This window comes from Halichoerus grypus, chromosome 10 (genome assembly GCF_964656455.1).
Source record: "Halichoerus grypus chromosome 10, mHalGry1.hap1.1, whole genome shotgun sequence".
In the NCBI taxonomy this organism is placed as follows: domain Eukaryota; kingdom Metazoa; phylum Chordata; class Mammalia; order Carnivora; family Phocidae; genus Halichoerus; species Halichoerus grypus.
In genome coordinates this window covers 34,922,420-34,945,804 of record NC_135721.1, presented here as the reverse complement: position 1 = coordinate 34,945,804, position 23,385 = coordinate 34,922,420, and the positions used below count along the sequence as shown (strand labels likewise).

General features: G+C 38.4%; 1 protein-coding gene and 1 non-coding gene across 7 annotated transcripts in view; one reads left to right on the top strand and one right to left on the bottom strand.

Annotated features, from left to right (window-relative positions):
• Positions 1-2,202: 2,202 nt before the first annotated feature.
• On the bottom strand, positions 2,203-2,308 carry LOC118522153 (U6 spliceosomal RNA). Its single transcript, XR_004910498.1, has one exon. It is a non-coding gene; the product is annotated as a U6 spliceosomal RNA (small nuclear RNA).
• A 2,032-nt stretch (positions 2,309-4,340) lies between these two features.
• NPHP1 (nephrocystin 1) overlaps positions 4,341-23,385 on the top strand; it is a 54,950-nt gene continuing 35,905 nt past the window's right edge. For 2 of the 6 annotated variants that reach the window (XM_078056275.1, XM_078056277.1), the window contains exons 1-9: positions 4,343-4,584; positions 7,605-7,678; positions 12,080-12,140; positions 13,189-13,313; positions 17,942-18,182; positions 18,489-18,590; positions 21,906-22,000; positions 22,326-22,368; positions 23,255-23,342. In XM_078056275.1, the coding sequence (XP_077912401.1) occupies positions 4,402-4,584; positions 7,605-7,678; positions 12,080-12,140; positions 13,189-13,313; positions 17,942-18,182; positions 18,489-18,590; positions 21,906-22,000; positions 22,326-22,368; positions 23,255-23,342 (1,012 nt within the window). In that variant the 5' untranslated portion in view covers positions 4,343-4,401. Of the gene's footprint in view, positions 4,585-7,604; positions 7,679-12,079; positions 12,141-13,188; positions 13,314-17,941; positions 18,183-18,488; positions 18,591-21,905; positions 22,001-22,325; positions 22,369-23,254; positions 23,343-23,385 lie in introns of all 6 variants that reach the window. The other 4 variants (XM_036070983.2, XM_036070982.2, XM_036070987.2 and 1 more) reach the window with 4 other exon arrangements.

The window sequence follows — 23,385 nt, the reverse complement described above, 5'->3', positions numbered from 1 at the left end:
ATCTGTCTCTGTCAGAAAAAAAAAAAAAATCTTTAGTTGACCCCATCATTTGCTAATTAGAAAAAGTCCACTATCACTTTCTTCCTAAATATTTTGCCCATTAACCTGTTGCACTCTGCCCTCTGCAACCCCCCCAGAGCCTTTGTCATCTAATGGCCATTTCTGAATCCTTAGTTTTCACCTCCAGAGTATTTGATAATGCCAGTATCTCCCTTGAAATTCTTCCCACACTTCCCTAATAATTTAAAACTTTCCCACATTTCCAAACTTTCACTACTGCTCCCTTTTCTAAGTTCTTTCAACTTCAATCCTTGGTCCTCTGCTCTGTCCTTTCCTTTGGATTACCCAACCAGTCCCCAGGCTTAACTATCATATCCAAGCAGAACCCCTCTAAGATATTTCTACCTCACCTGATCCTTTTATTTCCAGCTTCACACTTAAACTGCCTGGTGTTTTCATTGGATAATCTTACTCAAGAACTCAAATGCAATGTGTACTTGGCAGGAAATTCTGCAGGTGACACTTCTATGAAAATCTTTGGTAGGTGGTACAGCTTCATGATTCTAGTCCATCACCCTAGCTCATAAGCTCTTTGAGCCCAGTGCCTTAAACATCTTGTACCACAGGTCCAACCACTGCTTTCCACCAAGGTGCTCATAAATATTTGACACTTTTGAGGTGAATTGTTTTAAGATCCTGAAATAGCCAACTTTCTCTGTTTTCTTTGTGTAATTTCTTGTTAGTAGGTTCCTAACTACTTGGTTCCACCAGTTCTACATAATAAGTCTCTCAAAAACCATTAAATTCTCTTTCAGTGTCTCCTGTAAGGTAGCAATACAAAGTTGATAATTCATTTTAACACACTGATGGAATAAAATCATAATGAGTTTTACAAAACAGCTTGTTCTCAGGAGAAACAGTCACCATGTTTTGCTCAGTTTCAGCTACCTCACTGCAAAACTTTGTTTTAGGTTACTTTTGATGTAGGAAAGATGTTAGGGTTCAGAGCTGATGGCCAAGAAAGAATTCTTGAGACATTTTCGGTGCAAAAAGGTGGTTTTATTAAAGCACGGGGACAGGACCTGTGGGCAGAAAGAGCTGCACTGGGGTCATGAGGAGTTGCGATTATGTACTTTCAAGCTGGGAAGGTGTTAGGGAGAGCATAAGTCTCTAGGAATTTTGGAAACGGTTTCCAGGACCTTGAGGCAGCTAGCTATTGTTAGGAAAAGGTCATTTATTACTGTTTAGTAAAAACTCAGTTATAAGACCCTTCAGATGTATATCAGTGGGTCATATGCTTAGGGGATGATTGCCAACATGTATCTTGCAGGGTAGAGATAAAGGAAGTTTCCAAAGGATTTTTTATATGTTAAAGTAGACTTACAGGATCCTGGGGGTTGGGCTATGATTGTCTTTTGCCTTTAACAAAGTATTAACATTGAGGCAGCTGAGTTCCTAGGTCACTTTGCCTGTTTCAAGGACTTGTCAGTGGGCTGTAAGTAGTAAGGAAATTTAATTTTTCTTTTGCCTTTGCTTCCCACATCACTTTGATTTTCATAATGGCATCAAGGGATAACAAGAAAGAAGCAATGACTACTGTTAAGGTGACTGCTGAGCATTACAAATCAAAAGAAATATAAATTAATGAAAAAGGCTGTTAGCGGAGTAATCTCATCCCTTATAGCACACTGAATACTTAAATAGTATGTCTCAGCCTTAAATATGCACATGAAACACTGGGGTATTATTAAAATATAGATTCTGATGCTGTAGGTCTGTGGTAGGGCCTGAGAATATGCATTTCTAACAAGCTCCTCAACGGAATAAATGGTTATAACCCTGAATATGGTACAAAATGTATAAAATTAAAGTCATCTTTCCACTTGAGGTGAACAAGAGTAGGAAGCTTTTTGCATCCTTCCCCATTGCTCATACACACATGTAGGGGTTTTATTTATTTTTACCAACACAGAATTATACTATATTCATGACCCTGTACCTTTTTCATTTAAAATACGGAAGTCCTTATAAATCAGATACAGAATATTTTTTCCAATTTACTTACAGATATATATGTAAAATAAATATAAATGATGGATTTTGCTTACCTCTTACAATATCACTTAGAAGTACTGATTTATTAATCCATTTAAAAATATCTTATAGCAATCCTTTTTCATTTGTTGTTACAAACTTTTTTTTTTAAATATAGAATGCTTCACGAATTGCATGTCACCCTTGCACAGGGGCCATGCTAATCTTCTCTGTATCGGTCCAATTTTAGTATATGTGCTGCCCAAGTGAGCCCTGTTACAAACCCCTTTTTAAAAATTGTATTTATTGGGGCACCTGGGTGGCTCAGTCGTTAAGCATCTACCTTCGGCTCAGGTCATGATCCCAGGGTCCTGGGATCGAGCCCCGCATTGGGCTCCCTGCTCAGCGGGAAGCCTGCTTCTCCCTCTCCCACTCTCCTTGCTGTGTTCCCTCTCTGGCTGTGTCTCTCTCTGTCAAATAAATAAAAAAAAATTCTCTAAAAAAAAATAAAAAATAAAAATTGTATTTATCTATTAGAGAGAGTGAGTGTACGAGCAGGGGGAGAGGCGAAGGGAGAGGGAGAAGACGACTCCCTGCTAAGCGTGGAGCCCAACTGTGGGGCATATCCCAGGACTGAGATCATGACCTGAGACAACTGAGCCACCCAGGTGTCCCTGTTACAAACCTTTTTAATGAAAACACTATGTCTGGGGGCGCCTGGGTGGCTCAGTCGGTTAAGCGGCTGCCTTTGGCTCAGGTCATGATCCTGGGGTGCTGGAATCGAGCCCCATGTCCAGCTCCCTGCTCAGTGGAGAGCCTGCTTCTCCCTCTCCCTCTGCCTGCCACTCTGCCTACTTGTGCTCTCTCTCTATCTCTCTGTCAAATAAATAAATAAAATCTTTAAAAAAAGAAAAGAAAAAAAAAAATACTATGTCTGGCTATTTGAGTCAATTTTTTAAAAAGATTTTATTGAGGGGCACCTGGGTGGCTCAGTCATTGGGCGTCTGCCTTCGGCTCAGGTCACAATCCCAGGGTCCTGGAATCAAGCCCCCCCCCCCTTCATTGGGCTCCCTGCTCAGCGGGGAGCCTGCTTTTCCCTCTCCCTCTCCCCCTGCTTGTTCCCTCTCTCGTTGTCTCTCTCTCTGTCAAATAAATAAAATCTTTTAAAAAAATAAAGATTTTATTTATTTATTTGAGAGAGAACACGAGTGGGGTGAGGGGCAGAGGGAGAAGCAGACTGCCCACTGAGCAGGGAGTCCAATGATGCAGGGCTCGAATAAGTATATTAAGAGTGTATCACACAACGAAATACCAGAGAGCAATGAGAACTGAACAAATTACAACTACATACCATGATACAGATGCATCTCACAAACACGTTGACTGAAAAAAGCCCAACAAGATGCCGGGACACACTGCATGATTCTGTTGTACAGTTTTAAGAGGCAAATCAAGTTTTTGTTGTTAGAAGTTGGACAGTGTTTACTTTTGGCATAGGAGGGTGGGTAGGGATTCGGAGGGGAAGACCACTTAGGGTGCTGGTAATGTTCTGTATCCCAATTTGGGTGATGTGACATGAGGGTGTGTTCAGTGTGAAAATTCAATGAGGTGGACACCTGTTTGTCGTTCTTCTCTATGTATATTTGAAGAAAAAAGTACACAAATAAGTAACATAGTAGTTGGGCCTGTGGAATCAACCTGTTTGTTGTACTGAAGCGCATTCATTTATATTATGTAGTTCATCATTTGAAAAGTGAGCTCGTACCATCATCATTCCTATTGGGTGTAGTGCAAAGTTTGGGAATTGGACTTAGAGGATTCCGTACCACCTCGGAAAATGTTACTACAATTTCCCTGAGAAAAGATACAAAATGGAGATCGTAATTATTTGCTCAGACACTTGTTGAGCAGACAAAATCACCGTCCTCACAGAACTCAGGATGGACAACGTGACAACATGCAAAACTAAAATGAAATGGAACCAGCAAAACCCCAAATGGCAAAGAATTAAAAACTGTCCTTTGATGTGAGAATATGCGACAAAATCATGTATCCCATGAAGGCCACATAGGAAAGCTATCCTTGCAGTTAATTTAAGAGTTTAAGATGCTTAAACTGTACCTTACGATTACTTTAGCAAAACTGGCATCAGAAAACAAACGCCGCTAACACCGAGAACCCCGACAGTAATGGCGTGGTAATACTGAGGTACCGTGGGACATGTAGTTTCCAACGCCGCTGGGCATTCTCTCCCACCTCCACCCCAACCCTGGCCAATAAAACAGGACTACCTGGGCAGCGGGCCTAATCTGAAAGGCCAGAACCTGCGGGGTGGCGCGGTGGCTACCACAACAGACGACGACCTCCATGTTTTTCTTCCTTTCGCCTGCGAGGCGGGCGCGCAGTGATTACGTCACCTTCCCACGCCGCCGCCGTGGTTTCCCTGGCGACCGCTGGGCGCTCAGCGCGGAGGCGAGGGAGATGCTGGCTAGGCGGCAGCGAAATCCTCTGCAGGCCCTGCAGCGCCGCAATCAGGAATTGAAGCTACAGGTATCGTCTGGCTGTCCAGCCGGGGGCCTGGGCACCACGAGGTGGCTTGGGCTGTGGCGGCGGGCGAGATCTGGGGTGCACCCTAATCCTGGCAGCCTACCCCGACCCACTTCCTTCCCGAGTTATAGCGCTCCCTCCCCCACCCCAGCATCCCGGCACTAACCCCGATTCTAACCCCTCCTGCTCCCAAACACAACCCCCGGGAAGCTGAACCTCCCGAAAATCGTGACCCATCGACCCGTCCTCCCCCTCCTCTTAACATCTCAGTCTCCAACCTGACAACACCCATAACCCACCTCACCTCCAAATTTAATCTTAACAATAACCTTTTCCAACCATCTCCGCGCCCATCGCTGTCCTCCACTCTCCATTGCCCCCTTACCTTTGAGCCATCTTTCAGTGAAGGCTGTTTTTGCTTCACATGAACTCAAACCAAATATGTGTCAAAGAATAGTCCTAATAGGTAAGAAAAATATTAGGATACGACAGATTAGCAAAGGATATGAACTAAAGAAGTGCAAGGAACTCATAAACATGAGAAAAGTCAACTTAAAAAATAATCAAGTAACTGCAAAGGAAATAAAATATCACAAACATTTAAAAAATCTCAATGGTCAGTACTGGGGAGGGTGTGATGAAACATGAACTTATATACGCTGCTCCAGAGTATAACGTACAGCATTTCTGGAAAGCAGTTTGACAAGATGTAGTAAATATTTACGCTCCTAGGCTGGGTAATTACATTTCCAAGGATTTGCCATACATAATAATAAAAAATTTATTGGGACAGAGATTAATGTATAAAAGTGTTCATCGCAGTATTACTTATAATAGAAAAGACTGGATATCACTTAAATGATCAGTAATAGGGGAATGGATAAATAACTTAGGATGGGATATAGTAGTATGATTAAAATTTGTTAAAATATTTTAGTGTGTTAGGGAAAATATTTGTGATAAAATATCAAGTTAGAAAAAATAAGATATAAAATTGAACATACAGTATTTCAATAAAATTATTTTATATCTAATATACATAGAAAAAAGAAGGAAACATCCCAGGATAGTAACTGTGTGTGCTAGAATGCTGATGTTTATTATGTTTCTCTTCATACTTTTTGGTATTTTCATAATTTTGAACACCAAATATATATGACTTTAAAAAATACGAAGAAAAAATAAGTAGTAATTAATGGTTTGTTAATTTTTTTTTCCAAAATTCTTATTTCGCTTTGCTAATTTTACTTTTTTTATTTGATCTATTACTAAATAAAATTATTGTCTAATCTTTGATAGACAAGAGGTTTACTGAGTGCTCATATTTGGTCCTGTTTTGGACTCTCATTTAAAAAGTACAAAGATTTGGGGCTCCTGAATGGCTCAGTGGTCCTGGGATCGAGCCCCGCATCCTGCTCCCTGCTCAGCGGGGAGCCTGCTTCTCCTTCTCCCTCTCCCTCTGTCTCCCGGCTTGTGCTCTCACTATCTCAAATAAATAAATAAAATCTTTAAAAAAGGGCGCCTGGGTGGCTCAGATGGTTAAGCGTCTGCCTTCGGCTCAGGTCATGATCTCAGGGTCCTGGGATCGAGTCCCGCATCGGGTTCCCTGCTCAGTGCAGAGTCTGCTTCTCCCTCTCCCTCTGCCACTCCCTCTGCTTGTGCTCTTCTATCTCTCTGTCAAATAAATAAATAAAATCTTTAAAAAAAAAAAAAAGAAAAAAGAAATCTTTAAAAAAAATAAAAAATTTAAAAAATAAAAAGTACAAAGATTTGATAGATAAATATTTCTTAAGTGACTTTTAGATTTTACAGTGGTGCAATAAAAACAAAATACTCTTCTGGTAGAAATAAAACTTGATGAGGCTTTGACTTAAGTGAGCTTCGGCTAGATGCTTAATATGGTTCTGTATCTGATTTTAAATTTAGTGGGACAGTGGGAGAACCGGGAAAGTTTCAGAAGTAAACTACAAAGAAAATTATTACTAAGACAAAGATGAAACAGAGCAATTACGAAGATTAGTCAACCTGCAGAAGACTTGTCCCAGGAGTCTTCTGATAGCCTGAGTGTCTGGGAAGGGCTCTTCATAGTGGGAGCTAGGTTTTCCCTGTCTCCACAATGGACACCTGAAGCAAAAAACAAACAGATTTCCAACTTGGTGTCCGTGGACAAGTAATCAAGAGCCCATTTGGGTCATGCCTATTATGACTGACTCTGTCACCAGCTGTGAATTTGTAACTAACACTCAGATGCAAAATAGCAAGAGTAGAGAAGAAACTAGTGAATTTCAATTTCTCTTCTTTCCTCTTCTTTCATCCACTTTATCTTCTCCACATCATCTTTAGAAAAGAACCCAAAAGAAATATGTACCCACGTGGGTACATATTTCTTTTGGGGGGACATTGGGAAGGTTACATGTAGTGTTTAGAAAATGCTAAGTCAAGGTGTAAGATAGAAGAATGAGAATAAACAAACTTGTGATGTATTCATACAATACTACCGAGCAGTATAAAGGAATAAACTAATGATTCTATATGGCAGTGTCTCAAAAACATGCTGTGTGAAAGGATGACACAAAAGAGTACATCCTTTCTGGGAACTTTCTGGGGTAATGGTAATTTTCTATATGTTGATAGGGGTTAGAGTTACATGGGTGTATGCATTTGCCAAAACTCAGCAAATATATATTTAAGATATGTGCATTTCATTGTATGTAAATTTTTTACTGAACATTGAACTCTCATTAGCGATACTCGTGGTACATCATTTATGAGGATTGCAGTTTATTTTGAAATACATAAAAAATAAGATGGATTGATGAATAGATAGATCAAAAAGGTATAGTAAAATGTTAATGGTAGAATCTAGGTAGTGGGTATATGGGGGTTCACTGTGAAATTCTTTAAACTTCATTGTATGTTTAAAAGTGTTCATTGTGAAATGTTGGGAAAAGAGAATTAAAATTTTATTTCCTAAGGTTATATGGTATTTAACAATATATTCTAACAGTCTCTATTTATTGTAGGTTGATAGCTTGCTTTCTGAGAGTCGATTGAAAGGAGCTCTAGACGCCAGTAAAAGGAGAGATATTTACCAAAGGTAAAACCTACTGAATTATATAAACTTTCCAGAAACCATACTTATATTTCAATGGGCAGTATTTATAGCATAGAAATTGTTTGAGGTGTTATTTCTTTCCTTTTTTTATGGTACAATTTCTAAAAAGACAAAATAATAATGGGAAATAATATTGAGGTAACAGTGAATGAAATTTTCCAAAATGTATTTAAAAATACTTCTTGCGGGTGCCTGGGTGGCTCAGATGGTTAAGCGTCTGCCTTCGGCTCAGGTCATGATCCCAGGGTCCTGGGATCGAGTCCCGCATCGGGCTCCCTGCTCAGCGGGGAGCCTGCCTCTCTCTCTCTCTCTCTCTCTCTCTCTGTCTCTTATGAATAAATAAATAAAAATCTTTAAAAAAAAAAAAAACTTCTTGCAATTATCTTTATCTCCCAGGTCTAAATAGTGATGGAATGGTAAGATTAAGTAGAGAATGACAAATGTTATAAAGCAGCAACTTACATTTATTCTCTACTCTGTACATTTATTCTGTACTCTATTATGTCCCAAGCAGTGTGGTCCACACTCTAAAACCTCTTGATTAATTTTCACAATAACACCATGAATTACTTATTAATATCCTTGAGAAAAATGTTCCCACAGTGGTTTGTAATATGTCTACCATGACTTTGCTATAAGACATTACAGTGGGCAGGCAATAAAAATGTTTGAAGACTGCTGAGAAATGCAGAATTCAGTCAAGCAAAAGAGAAAATTTCACTGCAGTCTCATTGGAGTTGGAGGCTTTGGTCCATTTGAATCAAATGGAAGGATTACCTCATGGTATAACTAAGGATCTAGGAAAAACTAAGCTAAACCTGAAGATTACAGACTTGTTGTGACAGCAACTATAAAAACTGCTCAGTGTCAGCATAGTGGCTGAGGCAGAGTTATGGTAGATCCTTGGCCTACTGTAGCCTCAGATCCTGGGACCTGGTCAGAAGACTCTCAGCCCCTACGTTTGAATCATAATTGGCCGATTATACAGTAAAAATAATTTCTACTTAAATCTTTGAAGATATTGTCAGGTTTCTTTGCATTCAGTGATGATCATTCTTTTGTAATTGACTTGTTCGGGCCTTTTCTCTTCAGCCTTGGTGTTTTGAAATTTCATCACGATGTATTTAGGTGTCATTTTTATCCTGCTAAACACTCAGTTGGTCTTTTCAACTTGAAAACTCTTGTCTCTCATAAGCTCTGGAAGATTTTCTTTTCCTAGAAGATCTTTTTTTTTTTTACTTCTGTTTGTCCCTTTCTTCCTGAAACACCTTGGAGTCAGGTATTGAACCTCCTGGACTATTCTTGGTCTTTTGTCTCCCCATTAAAAGTTTTTGTTTCTTTGTCTTTTTATTTACACTTGGGAAAGAGAATTCTTTCTTTGGTTCCTCTGGACTTCGATTATTTATTTATTTAATTTTGGTTAATCGTAAATTTTATCTTCCATGTTGCTGGTTTTTTAAATTATATCTGGTGGTCCTTGGGTTATCCATTTTTATTTAAGAATGAGGGACTAGGGGCGCCTGGGTGGCTCAGTCATTAGGCATCTGCCTTCGGCTCAGGTCATGATCCCAGGGTCCTGGGATCAAGCCCCACATCGGGCTCCCTGCTCGGCAGGAAGCCTGCTTCTCCCTCTCCCACTTCCCCTGCTTGTGTTCCCTCTCTCACTGTGTCTCTCTCTGTCCTATAAATAAATAAATAAAATCTTTAAAAAAAAAAAAAAAGAATGAGGAACTAGTTTGATTATTCCAGATAGCAGTCCAGGATTCTTCTACTGTTGTATATATAGGTCTCTTTCCTACAGTATTATCCCCTGAATGAGAGTGAAGTTCTTTGTAGGTGGGCAGGGATTTTCAAGGGGCAGGGAACTAGCTGTTAGGCTGAGGAATGCCCAATGCCAGAATAGGATGGGCTTTAACCCTGGTGTATAGAAAACTTATTTGGCAACTGTAATTCTCCCCAGGTCATTCATTAACTTTATTTATTAGAGACAAATCCTCTGGTAAGGAGGGAGAGCAGAGGGGGGTGAGATAAGAGAAAGGGGAAGCTAGCTGGCTCAGATTTTCTGTGAACAGACTTTTTAAAAAGCCAGACTTCTTATCAAAGGGCCTTAAATAAATCTGAATTTAATCAGTATCTTTACTCTCTTCCTAAATAATATAAAGCCCATAGATTGCCTTAAGATTGATTGCCTTTATAGTTTAGATGTTATGGATATCATTTAATTAATTTAATATAATATAACATAACATAAATAATATAATATAATATAATATAATATAATATAATATAATATAATATAATATAACATAACATAATATATAAAGCAAATCCCAGCCATTGTGGTTGTCTTCATCTGTAGAACTTCATAATATATTCCCTTAGACACACATTAATTACCCCTCCCTCCCCAGTCCTTCCTGCCTGCTGACCCAAATCATGGTGTTCTCTGCCTGGCAGATCTTGTTCCTCTTAGGGACTTCTTCCTCTCTTTATAGAAGAACATGCTTCCATCTTTTTTCCATGCAGCAGAAATTTGTTGAAATATCTTTTTTTTTTTTAAAGATTTTTTATTTATTTATTTGACAGAGAGAGACAAAGTGAAAGAGGGAACACAAGCAGAGAGAGTGGGAGAGGGAGAAGCAGGCTTCCCGCCGAGCAGGGAGCCCGATGTGGGGCTCGATCCCAGGACCCTGAGATCATGACCTGAGCCGAAGGCAGACGCTTAACGACTGAGCCACTCAGGCGCCCCAGAAATTTGTTGAAATATCTTGTTGACAGGTGGTCTCTCTTTCATTGTCCTACATTCAGGGTTTAATACCTTTTAAAATGTTTTAATCATTTTTTGTGGGGTTTCAGGAGGTGGTGAAGATGAACGTGTGCTTGCGTTTTTATCCTGATGCAGAAATCTTAAAATATCTGAAAATATGAGGAGTTTAATAATTTTATAGATATGAAGGGGATCATTATAATAAATAATTTGTTTTATAGTTTTCTACTCTGGCTCTTAAGTGAAATTTTTGAGTCTAGTTTCAGTTAGGATTCTTCAGGGCACCTGTTAAAGCTAGTGTCTCTACAGTCAGTCTCATTCCACAAAAGGTCTGGAAGTAGGTTCTCCCAGGGTGGATAAGTGGCTCGTGATGTCCTCAAGACCAGCCCTTGCTGTCACTGTGCTCTGTCATCCTCATCTAGCTGGGATGGCTCCTCTCACCTTTACAGAGTCCTCAGGTGTCCGTATCTAAAAGCAGAAAGGGTGAAGGATTCTTTACATGCTGCACCAGGTAGGATAAAATGGGAGGCAGTACCCAACATATTTCTTTCATGTTTTGTCGGCCAGCACTGGGCCACACACCGACCCCACCCACAGTGGATTCTGAGCCCTGTCAGTGTCGGTGTCAATGGGGGGCTGACCCTGTCAGCATAGACGCAGGTGGTGGAAGGGCTTTTGGATAAGTAACTAGCAGGGTCAGCCACAGTTTGCTATTTTCCCTTCTTTTCTGCCTCTTTCACAAAAGATTTTTGTCCCCCTTTTTGCTACGTCATTTCATTAGTTTCTGTAAGAAAAAAAATTACTCAAACAGCATAAAAAATATTGACTCTTGCAGGTCAATATTACAGTATTACAATAAAAAAATTACACCAACAGCATAAAAATATTGACTCTCACAGGTTCTTTTTTTTTAGAGAGCATTTGAATTTTGATAACTGTCATTATTAGATGTAGCCCATTTTCAGTCATTTTTATACTTCTTACTGGGGTCTAAGACTTAAGCTACATTATATGAACTGTTGTTGGAATAATTAAAACACTGTATCCATCTAGATAGGCCAAGCTCAAAAGGGGAATGTGCTGCGGTGGGAAGAGGCCAGCTGTAGAACCCTAAACTCTGTCTTCACGTGTTTCTCCACCACTGACCAACTGTGACCCCTTCTTAGAACCTCACCTTCCTTCTGCCGGAGTGAGAGTTGGTGTGAGGCTCAAATGAGGTGGCACTTGCAAAGTGCCTAGCATTATGCGTGATGCATGGTACACTTTGTCATTATCATCCTTAAGGGTGTCTTCTGGGCTAGGTCCTGGGTTTCTGGAATTTTAGAGCTGAAGAAGCATTTTGAAGTCCAGTGCTTTCCCTATTTTAGAGATAGGAAACTGAAACTCAGAGTCACTTAAGCTTTCTGAAGGTTGGCTGTCATACCTGTGTACCTTAGAGCATGTGAGGATCACCCAAGCTGGTGGGTGGAAAAGCAGTTACAGGTGAACTTTTTAACATCATTCATACAATAGCTAATTGCCTTGCCAGCTTAAAGACTTATGTATGATTTTTTAAAACAACTTTCTAGCCTGACAACAGAAAAATTAATATTTTTTTCTTTCTTTTGAAAATTTAGATGTATCCAATTAAAACAGGCAATAGATGAAAATAAAAATGCTCTTCAAAAATTAAACAAAGTAAGTATTATGGTTAATGATATTACAGAAAACCTGTTTTTACACAGATGTTTTCATTAAGTAGGAATTCATTAGAGTGGGTGAGTTCCTGGGTTTGCTTAGTGGTGGTGAAGTCTAACTGTGATCAGTGCCGACTTGCCCGACTGGCTTACTGAGTGTGTGCTTTGGAGCAGAAAAGCCAGGCCTCTAAATGCTGAGAAAAGTTCAGCTTTGGTGAACTTACCCAGCATTGAGGACCCAGAAAGTCCAGGAAGTTATTTTTAATTTTACATTGTGTAAGTTTTCTGTTTTACAGTTTAGAGTTGTTTTGATTTTCATTACACTGTGGGGAGAGGACATAATCGGGCCCTGAGTAAGTGGTGAAGAAGCTTCTTGTATCACATGGCAGCTCTAATGTCAGTGACTCTGCAGAAATAGGAGGAACTAGAATTTACTCTTGGAAGTTCCTTCAGGATTTTCCCTGTTAGCATGAGCCTGAGCTTCAGCTAAGTGTCCAGGGCCAGAGATTGACAGAGCATTTAAAGTGGAAGGCATCTAAAAGTCATCTCCCTACCCACATTCTGAGCATCTCTTCCCAATTTCAGTGACACAAAACTCTTGAATTTAGGAGGCAGGCTGACCCTAAATTTGAAATCTAATTATCCTGTTTCACAGGTGAGGAAGCTGAGTCTCCCAAAGGTGAAGCAGCTTTCTTAATGTCCCACTCCCAAAAAGTGGCAGAACTTGGGATTGGCACCTGTCTTTTTGACTCCAAAGCCTATCTTCTGTCTGGAACCTATCTCTTACAGACTATAGAGGGTCTGGAATAGCTAACAAGAAAACAAACAAAAAACCAAGTAGTATAATTTTATTTATTTCTTCATTTGGGTTACATTTCAATATAATAATCTACATTTCTTTTAATCTTATTTCTCTAAGGTAGCCTAGTCTCATGTTGACATTTACTTTATCTTCTAGAACTTACTGGAGTATTTTTTTCCTTCTAAAATAAATATAATAAGAAACTGAAATAAATTTTTCAGTGAAATATACTTATATTCTCTCATAGGCTGATGAACCTGCTCCTGTCGGGAACTATAATCAGAAAAAAGAGGAGGAGCACAGTCTTTTGGATAAGCTTACCCACCAACTGCAGGAACTTGCCGTGTCCATAAGTAGAGAAAATATAACTGAGTATGCTTCTTTCCTTACTCTCTTTCTCTCAGATACAATGTCACCAACAATTTTAATGTTTGACTCAGAATAAAGACATATTAAGAGTATAGATATAAACAAATGGTGATAACAAGTATAATCAGTTGACATTTATTTATTGTGTATAGTAGAAAGTCTTAGATCCTATAAAAGATGTGAAGAAGTGAAAATCATAATCTCTGCCCTTAGGTAATTTAAAATCTAGTTGGGGAAACAAAAAAACGATCTGAATAGCTAAATAAACAAGTGTTAGAAAATAAGGATGATGCTTCTAATGTCAGTGTTGTTACATAAAAAGAAATTATTTGGATTGTCTATTTGCTTCCTTCTTCCATAAATATTCTTTAAAAATTAGAGGCAGAAGTATGCATTGTCTGCTGTAGTGGATGTTAATAACAGCCTTTGCAAAGTGGAAAGAAAACTTGATGGTATAAAAAAACCCAATTTGTGGAAAGCAAAAAGGAAAAAAATGAACTATTTAGACTCTTCAAGTGCTGTTCACATACTTTTACACTATCGCGGGAAAAATGCTAAAGGATGTAGATGCAAGGATTCTAGAATTTCCACTGATTTCCACTACGGAGAATGACAATGTAGCTGGTTTGGGACTTAACCTTCCTACCATAAACAGCTATAAAATCTGGACAAAATATACAAAACAGCTGGTCGAAGTCACTGAGCATCAGCCAAGCAGGGCTGATGGCCTTAATACAGGATAACAAAGGAACTTGAGTTCTACATTCACCCAGATCCTCTCCCTGGGGAAAATTTATGGGCTGTGGTACAGGAAGGTGGATCCTAAACAGGGAGCAGCAGTATCACTGAGCTCAGGAGGCAGAGGTCAAATTTTGGAGTTCCCAAAGCGATTGGGACTTCTGGGAGAGAGAAAGGAGTTGCAAGAGACAACTACAGAAATCTGAATAGACTCCTGGGCTACACAGCATGATTCCAGAAGCACTGGCAGAAAGTACCTTCTAGGAGACTGAGAGCTTAAAAGATTCTGGAAGTCATACAATCCTGGAGAAATACTGGCGTTTGTACCCAGTTAGAATAAAGAGACTTTGGTGAATGCTTCAGGCATTTAGTGGAGATCACAGAAGGCCTTAGTCATGCTGTCATTGTCATTGCTGTTATTAGGAGTAATGAAAATATCCTAATACTAAGAACTGTGATCTTGAAATAAAGACAAGACTAAAGTAGATCTTGTCCGAGCCTAAAACCAGAGCTTAACAGGAACATGATAATTTAACTGTATAACAGAGTAAAATTCAATACTATAAAGGAAGATGACACAATCCAAAGTCTCTAAATGTCTCATCCATAATATCCAGTAATAAGAGAATTACTGGAAGTACAAAAGAGCAGGGGTAAGTAAATAATCAGCAACTAAATAATAAGATAGTCAATAAAAGCAGACTTAGATCTGAACTAGATAATACAATTAGCTGACAAGGACTTCTAAATAATGATTAATATATTAAAAGAAGAAAAGATGGATGAAATGGAAAAAAGTGGAGTATTTTAAGAACATTCAAATGTAGAAAATGAACATTCTCCAGCTGTAAAATATCTGATGAAACAATGACTGAGAAGTTTCTCAGTTTGATTCAATATATAGATTCAAAGAGGTGGAAAATGTCATATAATAAAGAGAAAAAATAACCAGTAGGAGCTCAGATGATCCAAATGTGAAAATTAGCAAACAAGAATTATAAAACAGCTGTTTTCAACTTGTTAAAGAATTTGTTGGAAAAGATGTATAGCTTGGATGGATAAGGAGGAATCAAGCAGAGAAATGGCAGCTAACAAAATTTATAGCTTTAAGTGTATACCTTAGAAAAGAAGAAAAGTGGGTGCCTGGGTGGCTCAGATGGTTAAGCGTCTGCCTTCAGCTCAGGTCATGATCTCAGGGTCCTGGGATCGAGTCCCGCATCGGGTTCCCTGCTCAGTGCAGAGCCTGCTTCTCCCTCTCCCTCTGCCACTCCCTCTGCTTGTGCTCTTCTGTCTATCTCTCTGTCAAATAAATAAATAAAATCTTTAAAAAAAAATAAAAAAAATAAAAAAAAAAAGAAAAGAAGAAAAGTTGAGTATCAGTTATTGAAGTTTCCAACTTAAGAAAACAAAAAGAACAAGAGATTAAATCCAAGGCAAGTAGATAGGAGGAAATAATAGAAACAAGAGCAGAAAACAATAAATAATAAAAAGACATAGTAGATAATATCAATAAAGCCAAAAGTTGGTTCTTTGGAAGAATTAATTAAATGGATAAATTCCTAGCAAGACTGATCAAGAAAAGAGAAAGAGAAAGGAAAACAACAACAAGAAAACAGGGATGAAAACTAATCACTACAGATCCTGTAGAAATTAAAAGGATGCTGTGAAGATATTATGAACAACTTTATGCCAAGACATTTGAAAATCTAGATAAAATAATTTCCTTGAAAAATAAAAGGTACTCGACACAAGGTGAAGAGAAAATCTTAATAGTCCTGCTAAAATATCTACTAAAGAAGTTGAATGTGTGATTAAAAACCTTCCCACAGAATAAACTCTCAGGTGGCTTCACTGATGAATTGCTGCAAACATTTAAAAAAGAAATAATACCAGTATTACAAAATCTTTATAGAGAATAGAAGAACATATCCCAAATCATTTTATGAGCTTTAGATGTCAAAACCTGACAAGAATATTATAAGAAAAATAGCAAGGCCCTCATGAACACATGAACAAACCCAATATAAAATATTAGCAAACAGAATCCAATATCATTTCAAAATGACAATACAGCATGACTAAGTGGAATTTATTCCAGGACACAAGGTTAGTTTAACATCCAAAAATCAATAATTAAAATTCACTCTCTTAACACAGGGAAGAAGAACCATGAATAATCATGTCAAATTCCCATTACCGTTGGCAACATTTTAGAATAATTGACTCATAAAATATGTGCAAAAGATCTCCTAAAAAAGGAAAGGGGCACTTGGAAAATCAATATGACATATTCTATGGGTTTTTATTTTTATGGTGTAAAAATTTTGTTAAGTTACTGTTTATGTTTAGGTCACCGTGGTATGAGGGTATCCTACAAATATTTTAAACCAAGTGAACCCAGTACTCTTTATTCTGGAGAATATCTCATAATTGGCTGGTTTTATATTTAGCAATGTTCATTTGCATCAGTCTAAATATATTGTTATCCCCATTTTTAAGATAAGCTTCTCTAATGTAAGCTTTAGGAGAGCAAAGATCTCTGTTTTGTTCATTGTCGTATCCCAAGCACATACTGTCTGTCACACAGTAGGTGCCCAGGAAACGTTTGATGACTTTGCCGAATGTTGAATGACAAATAAAGCTCAGAGAGATTTAGTGACTCATCCAAACTAGTATTATTTTAATTCTTCTCTCTTCCCTCACCTCCCATTGTACCTCCTTAATACCTTTACAGACGTCTTTCTCTTCATCCTAATGCTAGTTTTTTTTATTATTATTTAGTTCATACTCTTGTCTTGTTTCACTTTAACAGCCTCTAGCCCTTTTTCCAATCTGTTCCCCACATTGTAGCCCAGTCATCTTTTCAAAGTACAGATGAGATCATGACCTTCTCTTACTTCATTCTTAGAGACTGTGTTAGAAAGCAAGCTCACATGGGTTGCATTCTGCTCACCTCTTTTCAGCCTCATCTCTTTCTTACTCATTTCTTCAAGCCTTATCCTACCATTCGTGAGCTACTTGAGGTTCCCTCAACTTGAGCCTCCTTTCTCCACTCCCTCTGCCTCCTTTCTATTTCCTTTTTAACTCATTAATTCCAAGTCATCCCTCCAGACCTAATTCTAAGCCTTTTCTGACCCCCACCCATACAGTGTAGGTTAAGTGTCCTTCTGTGTGTTTCCTTAGTATCCCGTGTATACCTCTAATGTACCTATCGAACTATATTGTAATTACCCATTTTCTAGATTGTCTCACTGTAAGCTCCTTGAGGACAGGGAATTGTTTACCTGATTTACCAGGTTTTATATCCACTGTGTTTGACATGGATCTGACATACATCATTATCATCATCATAGCTGACTTCTATTAAAAACCTTTGGCGGGCAGGCACTGTTCTAAACCCTCTGCAGATTTGTAACTCATGTAATCTTCATGACAGTCCTGTGAGGCAGGTTCTATTATTACCTTCACTTTACCAATGAGAAATGGAAAGCTTAAAAGAAACCTATGCAAGGTCACTCAGCAAAGAGAGGACAGAGGCAGAATGTAAACTCAGAGCCCGTGCTCTAACCACTGTATTACAGTGCTCAAGCAGCATTTGCTGAATGGATGGATGAATCCAAGACTTGAATACATGTCCCATGGCCTCAAGTCCCGTGCGTGCTCTGCCGTGTCCCATACATGACTCAGATGTATTAACTCCTTCACCACTCAGTCCCTCAAGTCACATATTGTTCCCTAGATGGTAGAAACCACGAGTTGTGCTTTCTCCTTATTTCCTTTATTTGCCCAGTTCCAAATATGGGTAGGATCTTCTGTATGTAGAAGCTGTCCTCATTACTTGATCTGTTCTTACACGTTATTTCAAGTGATCCTTATAGAACTATTTTTCACAGAATCGGGGCACCTACTGAAAGAGAAGAAGATGATGATTCTGCTGGTGAAGATGAAGAAGATGATGATGATGATGATGATGAAGAAGAGAGTGAAGAAAGTGGTGGGGAGGAAGAAGAAACAGAAGAGGAAGAGGAAGAGGAAGAGAAACAGGAAAATGAATCCCACCACCAGGCAACAAGTAAAGAATACATTGCCATTGGAGATTTTACTGCTCAGCAAGCTGGGGATCTTACATTTAAGGTAGAAACAAGACTAGAACTTAACCTAAGGATAAGTTTGCACACCTGACAGAATAAGAAAACTCTAGCTATATGCCTATATTACATGTTCCTGGTATTGTTTTTAAAGACTCAATCTCTTTTAATAAAATAAGTAAAAATTATGATTTATAGACAGTAATTGTGTGAAATTATGTAATCAAAGTTATCTGGTAGGAGAATGGTGAAATTAAATGCTATTTTATTTTTGAAAATAGTTTCAGTGTTGATAATTTCTAATTTAGGGGTCAACTTTAATTTAAAATGTTTTACTTTGTTTTGATTTAAGCAAGGGGAAATTCTCCTTATAATAGAAAAAAAACCTGATGGCTGGTGGATAGCTAAGAATGCCAAAGGAAGCAAAGGTCTCATTCCCAGAACCTACGTGGAGGTTAGTCTTTATTGTTTATTCTTTCCCTTTTTCTCCTTTGAAGACTTTTTCCATTAAAAAAAATTTTTTTTCAAAACTTGTCTTCATTTTTAATAAAACAAGCTGTATTCTTTGATCAGTTGACTAGTGAATGACTTGAGATATAGAATTTACTTTAATTTTAGAGGGACAGGGCATGGGGAAAATCTTGTGTGTTAACCGTCCTGGGGATCTGTGAAGTGCTGTTATTCAGGTGAGGCCTATAATGTTACGACACAAAGTGCTCTGTGGATTAATGCTGATCATAAAAATTAATAGTTTATTGTTGGTTGTCAAACGAAACCACAGTTAACTTCCACTAATACATGATCCCTTACTAGGATGTACACGTACTATACATGCGTGTTTGCAGCCCTTTTTTTTATATTTCATTATATAGCATGGTCTTTTTCTTTGCCAATATATATGGCTATCTGTCTAGATCAGCACTGTCCAATAGAAAAATAATGCAAACTGTAAATGCATTTTTAAATTATCTCATAACCACACTGAGATGTCTTTTTTTCTGACACCACTTCTAACACTTAATTGTGTGATTTTTTTCTAACACCAGATACATGTTGTTTTCCACACCAGTTTTCTGAAAGCAATCAGGTGTCCAACAATTCAATTCAATTCTGACACTAACTCCTGGAGTTAGCGCAGACCTGTCAAGTTAAGGGCTTACCCCAGGAGCCGCCCTAATTCAGATGCCAGTCCCAAGTTCCATGGACCACCTGTACTTCTGAGTGACCAGCTATAAATTCAGTTCCCACATGCCTCCTCAGGTTTGATCATTTGATCGAGGGACTCCCAGAACTCAGGTGACCTTACCTGTGTTTACCAGTTTATTATAAAGGCTACAGCTCAGGAACAGCCAAATGGAAGGCATGGATAGGGCAAGGTATTGGGAAATGGAAAGAGTGGGACCTGGATCTTCCATGCCCTCTCTGGGGCCACCCTCCCACCCAGCACAGCATTCTATGTGGTTACCAACCTACAAGGCTCCCAAAACCCTGTCTTTTAGAGGTTTGTATGGATGTATTGTTACATAGGCATGATTGAGTAAGTGATTGGCCATTGGTGACTGAATTCAGTTTCCTGCTCCTTTATCCTCGCTGAAGGTGAGGAGGGTGGTAGTGGTAGTGCCCTGAAAGTTCTAACCCTCTAATCACATGGCTGGTTCCTCTGGCAGCCTGCACCCCACCCCCACCCTATCACCTCATTAGCATAAACTCAAGTCTGGTTGAAAGGGGCTTGTTATGAATAACGTAAGACACTCCTATCACTCAGGAAGTTCCAAGAGTTTTAGGAACTCTTGCCAAGAACTGGGAATAAAGACTAAATATATATATATTTTTTATTATACAACATGCATTTGAAAAAAGGAAAAAAAAACAGGTGACATTTTTAATAATATATATTATCTAATATATCAAAATATTATCATTTCAGCCTATAATCAATATTAAAAAAAAATTTTCTTTTTTTTCATACCAAGTCTTCAAATTCCAGTGTATATTTACACCAAAATAGCACATCTCGGTTTGAAGTAGTCTCACTTCAAGTGTCCGTAGCCACACGTGGCGAGTGGCTGCTATATTGCACAGTGCAGGTTTGAATCATCCTTTTCATTGGTAGCATAGTATTCCAATTTCATGTAGATGGACATGTTGTTTCCGACCTATAAGAACTACAGATTATGTTGCACGGAGCTACAGTTAGCTTCCACTGTGAGATACAAAAGATCCCCCCAAATAGTGGCTTAAATAAGGTAGAAGCATATTTGTCTCGTGCATGGAAGAAGTGTGGAGGTGGGCAATGAAAGGAATGTGAAGGCCCCATCTAATATTTTACTCTGTACTTAAGTGAGAGGCAAGTCTTCCAAGGGTTATCTAAGAGATAGGTAAATTGGCTGCTAGATATTTTAATGATTCCAAGAAGCAAAAGAAGAAAGGGGAATAAGCCAAAAGGCATGACCTGCTATCTTTTTAAGATGGTTTCCTGGAATTTACAAAAAACCTTCCAATGATAATCTCCTTGATCAGAATTGAGTCTGTTGTTAACACCTAGCTGCAAAGAGGATTTGAAAAATGTAGACTTTTAGCTGGCTCATTGCTAAAATCAGGGATTCTGTTAGAAAAGAAGAGGTGGAGGGGCGCCTGGGTGGCTCAGTTGTTAAGTGTCTGCCTTCGGCTCAGGTCATGATCCCAGGGTCCTGGGATCGAGTCCCACATCAGGCTCCCTGCTCAGCGGGAAGCCTGATTCTCCCTCCCCCACTCCCCCTGCTTGTGTTCCCTCTCTTGCTGTGTCTCTCTCTGTCAAATAAATAAATAAAATTAAAAAAAAAAAAGAAAAGAAGAGGTGGAATTTAGGTGGTAGACAACCAACAACCTGTGTTGTAATCAGTCTGCACAGACATCTTTGTAGATTTGTCTGATTTATTCCCCTCAGATAAATTCCTAGGTGTTCATTGCTGGTTCAAAAGGTTTACGCCTTTATATTTTGATTTAGTTTGCCATTTTGCCTTTCAGAAAAGTCATGCTTATTTGTTCCCTCATCCCCAGCATCTGAGAGTACTTTTTCCCCATACATGTGCCACAGATGGCTGCCATCCATCCTTTTGCCAGTGTGGTAGGCAAAAAGAGGCCCATTATTGTTTTTATTTGCCTTCATTGTACGGCTAAAAAGGTTGAGCATCATTTCATATACTTTATAATCATTTCTATGTCTTCTTTGTAAATTGCCTTTTCAGTTCTTTTGACTATTTTTCTAAGAGACTTTTTTTTTAATTGTATTGATTTATAAGAGTATTGTAATATTTTCAGGATAAGGGTATTAACCCTTGGAAATCTGTGACAGGTATTTTCTTTTTTGACTTTGAACCGTGTTTATTTTTTATGTTGCTAAGTCTGTCAATGTTTCCATGATTTTTGGTTTTGGTATTAAAATTGGAAAGGACTTCCCCATCTCAACATTATTTTCTTCTAACACTTTTTTTCTAACACTTTTCTAAACACTTTAACACTTCTAACTTCTTTTATTTCTACTTTCTTTTTTTATTTATTGAAATAAATTCTGCTTGGAATTTATCTTGATTAAACTTGCTCTCTACCTCTATCCTTGTAAATTTCTCAAATAGTGAAGTTATCGACAATATGTTGAAATCTTTTTCCCACTGATTTCTGATATACCCATCGTGTACATTCCCACCTATAGTTAGCCTTTCTGAAAGTATTTTTATTGGTTGATTTTTGCATTAGGTAAAAAGCACTTCATATTTCAATAATTTTTCAGCCCTATGATAAAGAAGGCCAAGACTCAAGTGAAGGCAGCGAAGAAGATGTGGAGGTGGGGGACCAAACAGCAGAAGGGGAAGAAGTTAAACAAAGGTAAAAGGTGTGAGAGGATATCAGAGTGAGTTTAAGAAACTTTTTGTTTATTTTTACTGTTGTAAATAATTCAAGAATTTTGAAATGGAAACAACTTGCAGTTTGAGTTACTATTTGCTTAAAGATCAGTACTACTTTAATTTCGTGATTATTTTTAGTACATGATACTATCCTTTCTTGCTTTCATTTAGAGACTTTTAAGTTTTTAGAACTTATTGACAATTAAATACTTTGTTCTTTGATTGATGACGCTCCCTAATTGAGTCAATAAGCATGAGCTGTCTGAACTGTCTGTGCACTCACCTTGCTATTTTGTGCCCCCCAGAACTGATTCTCACTGGAGTGCTGTCCGAAAAGCTATCTCAGAGGTTGGTATCACCTGTTCTGTTAATGATGTCATGTTTTGTTACCTAACAGTTCTGATAGAGTGCAGATTCAAAACAGGATGGAGACTTCGGAAGATAGCATCGGATCTTAAACAGGGTACAGGGCATGGAATGTACAGAGTATAAAACATACGGTTCTGGCTTAATAAGCCTATGCTCCAAGTAATATTTCTCCTTAGGCCTTTTCTGTAAGAAGAGTAGATTTGAGGACTTGCAACTATCTCTTACTGATTCTGCCTGAATTTTCTACCATTTGGGTAAAGGCTGATGTTAAATTCAGTTAATATGAAAAATTCCAAAAAGCTCAAAAAAGTAAGAAATTATCCATATTCCTGTCATTTAAAAGAGTTACATAACAAAATGAAAATCCACTCCTTCCCTCCCATAACTAATCACCATTAATAGTTTAGTCAATACCCTTTCTGACGTCTTACCCTACTTATCGCTTACATGGATGTGCTCATATGTATGTATGTGTGTGTATGTACACATATACAAAAAAGCCATGAATTCTTCAGTGCATATCAGGTTCTGATGTTAACTCATCTGTTACGTGGCAGTACATCGTAGAGCAGGACCGGGGTCGGGACGTTTTGATGAAAGATGTGCAGGAAGCACCTGGTCTGGAGCACAGAGCTCTGCTCACCGGGCATTGCATGGGGCTTAGGTTCTTGGGAGATAACGAGGATTCAGTGATGGATGGCATCCTCTGGAATTTGAGGTTAAACTGCTGTATTTGTCCACTAAAGTCTGTGTTTGTGATTTCCTTTTCTGGGTTGTAGTTGCTATAGTGATAAGAGAAAGTATCATGGAGGTGAGGAAACATGAATGAAAACAAGCAACTCAGTTTTGTCTTTACTGTCTTCAGCAGATAAACACTGTTGATGTGTTGACCACAATGGGAGCTATTCCTGCAGGGTTTCGGCCTTCCACACTCTTCCAGCTTCTGGAGGAAGGTAACAGGTGTCTTTGAGCCACCACAAGCTTAGAGTTAAGCAG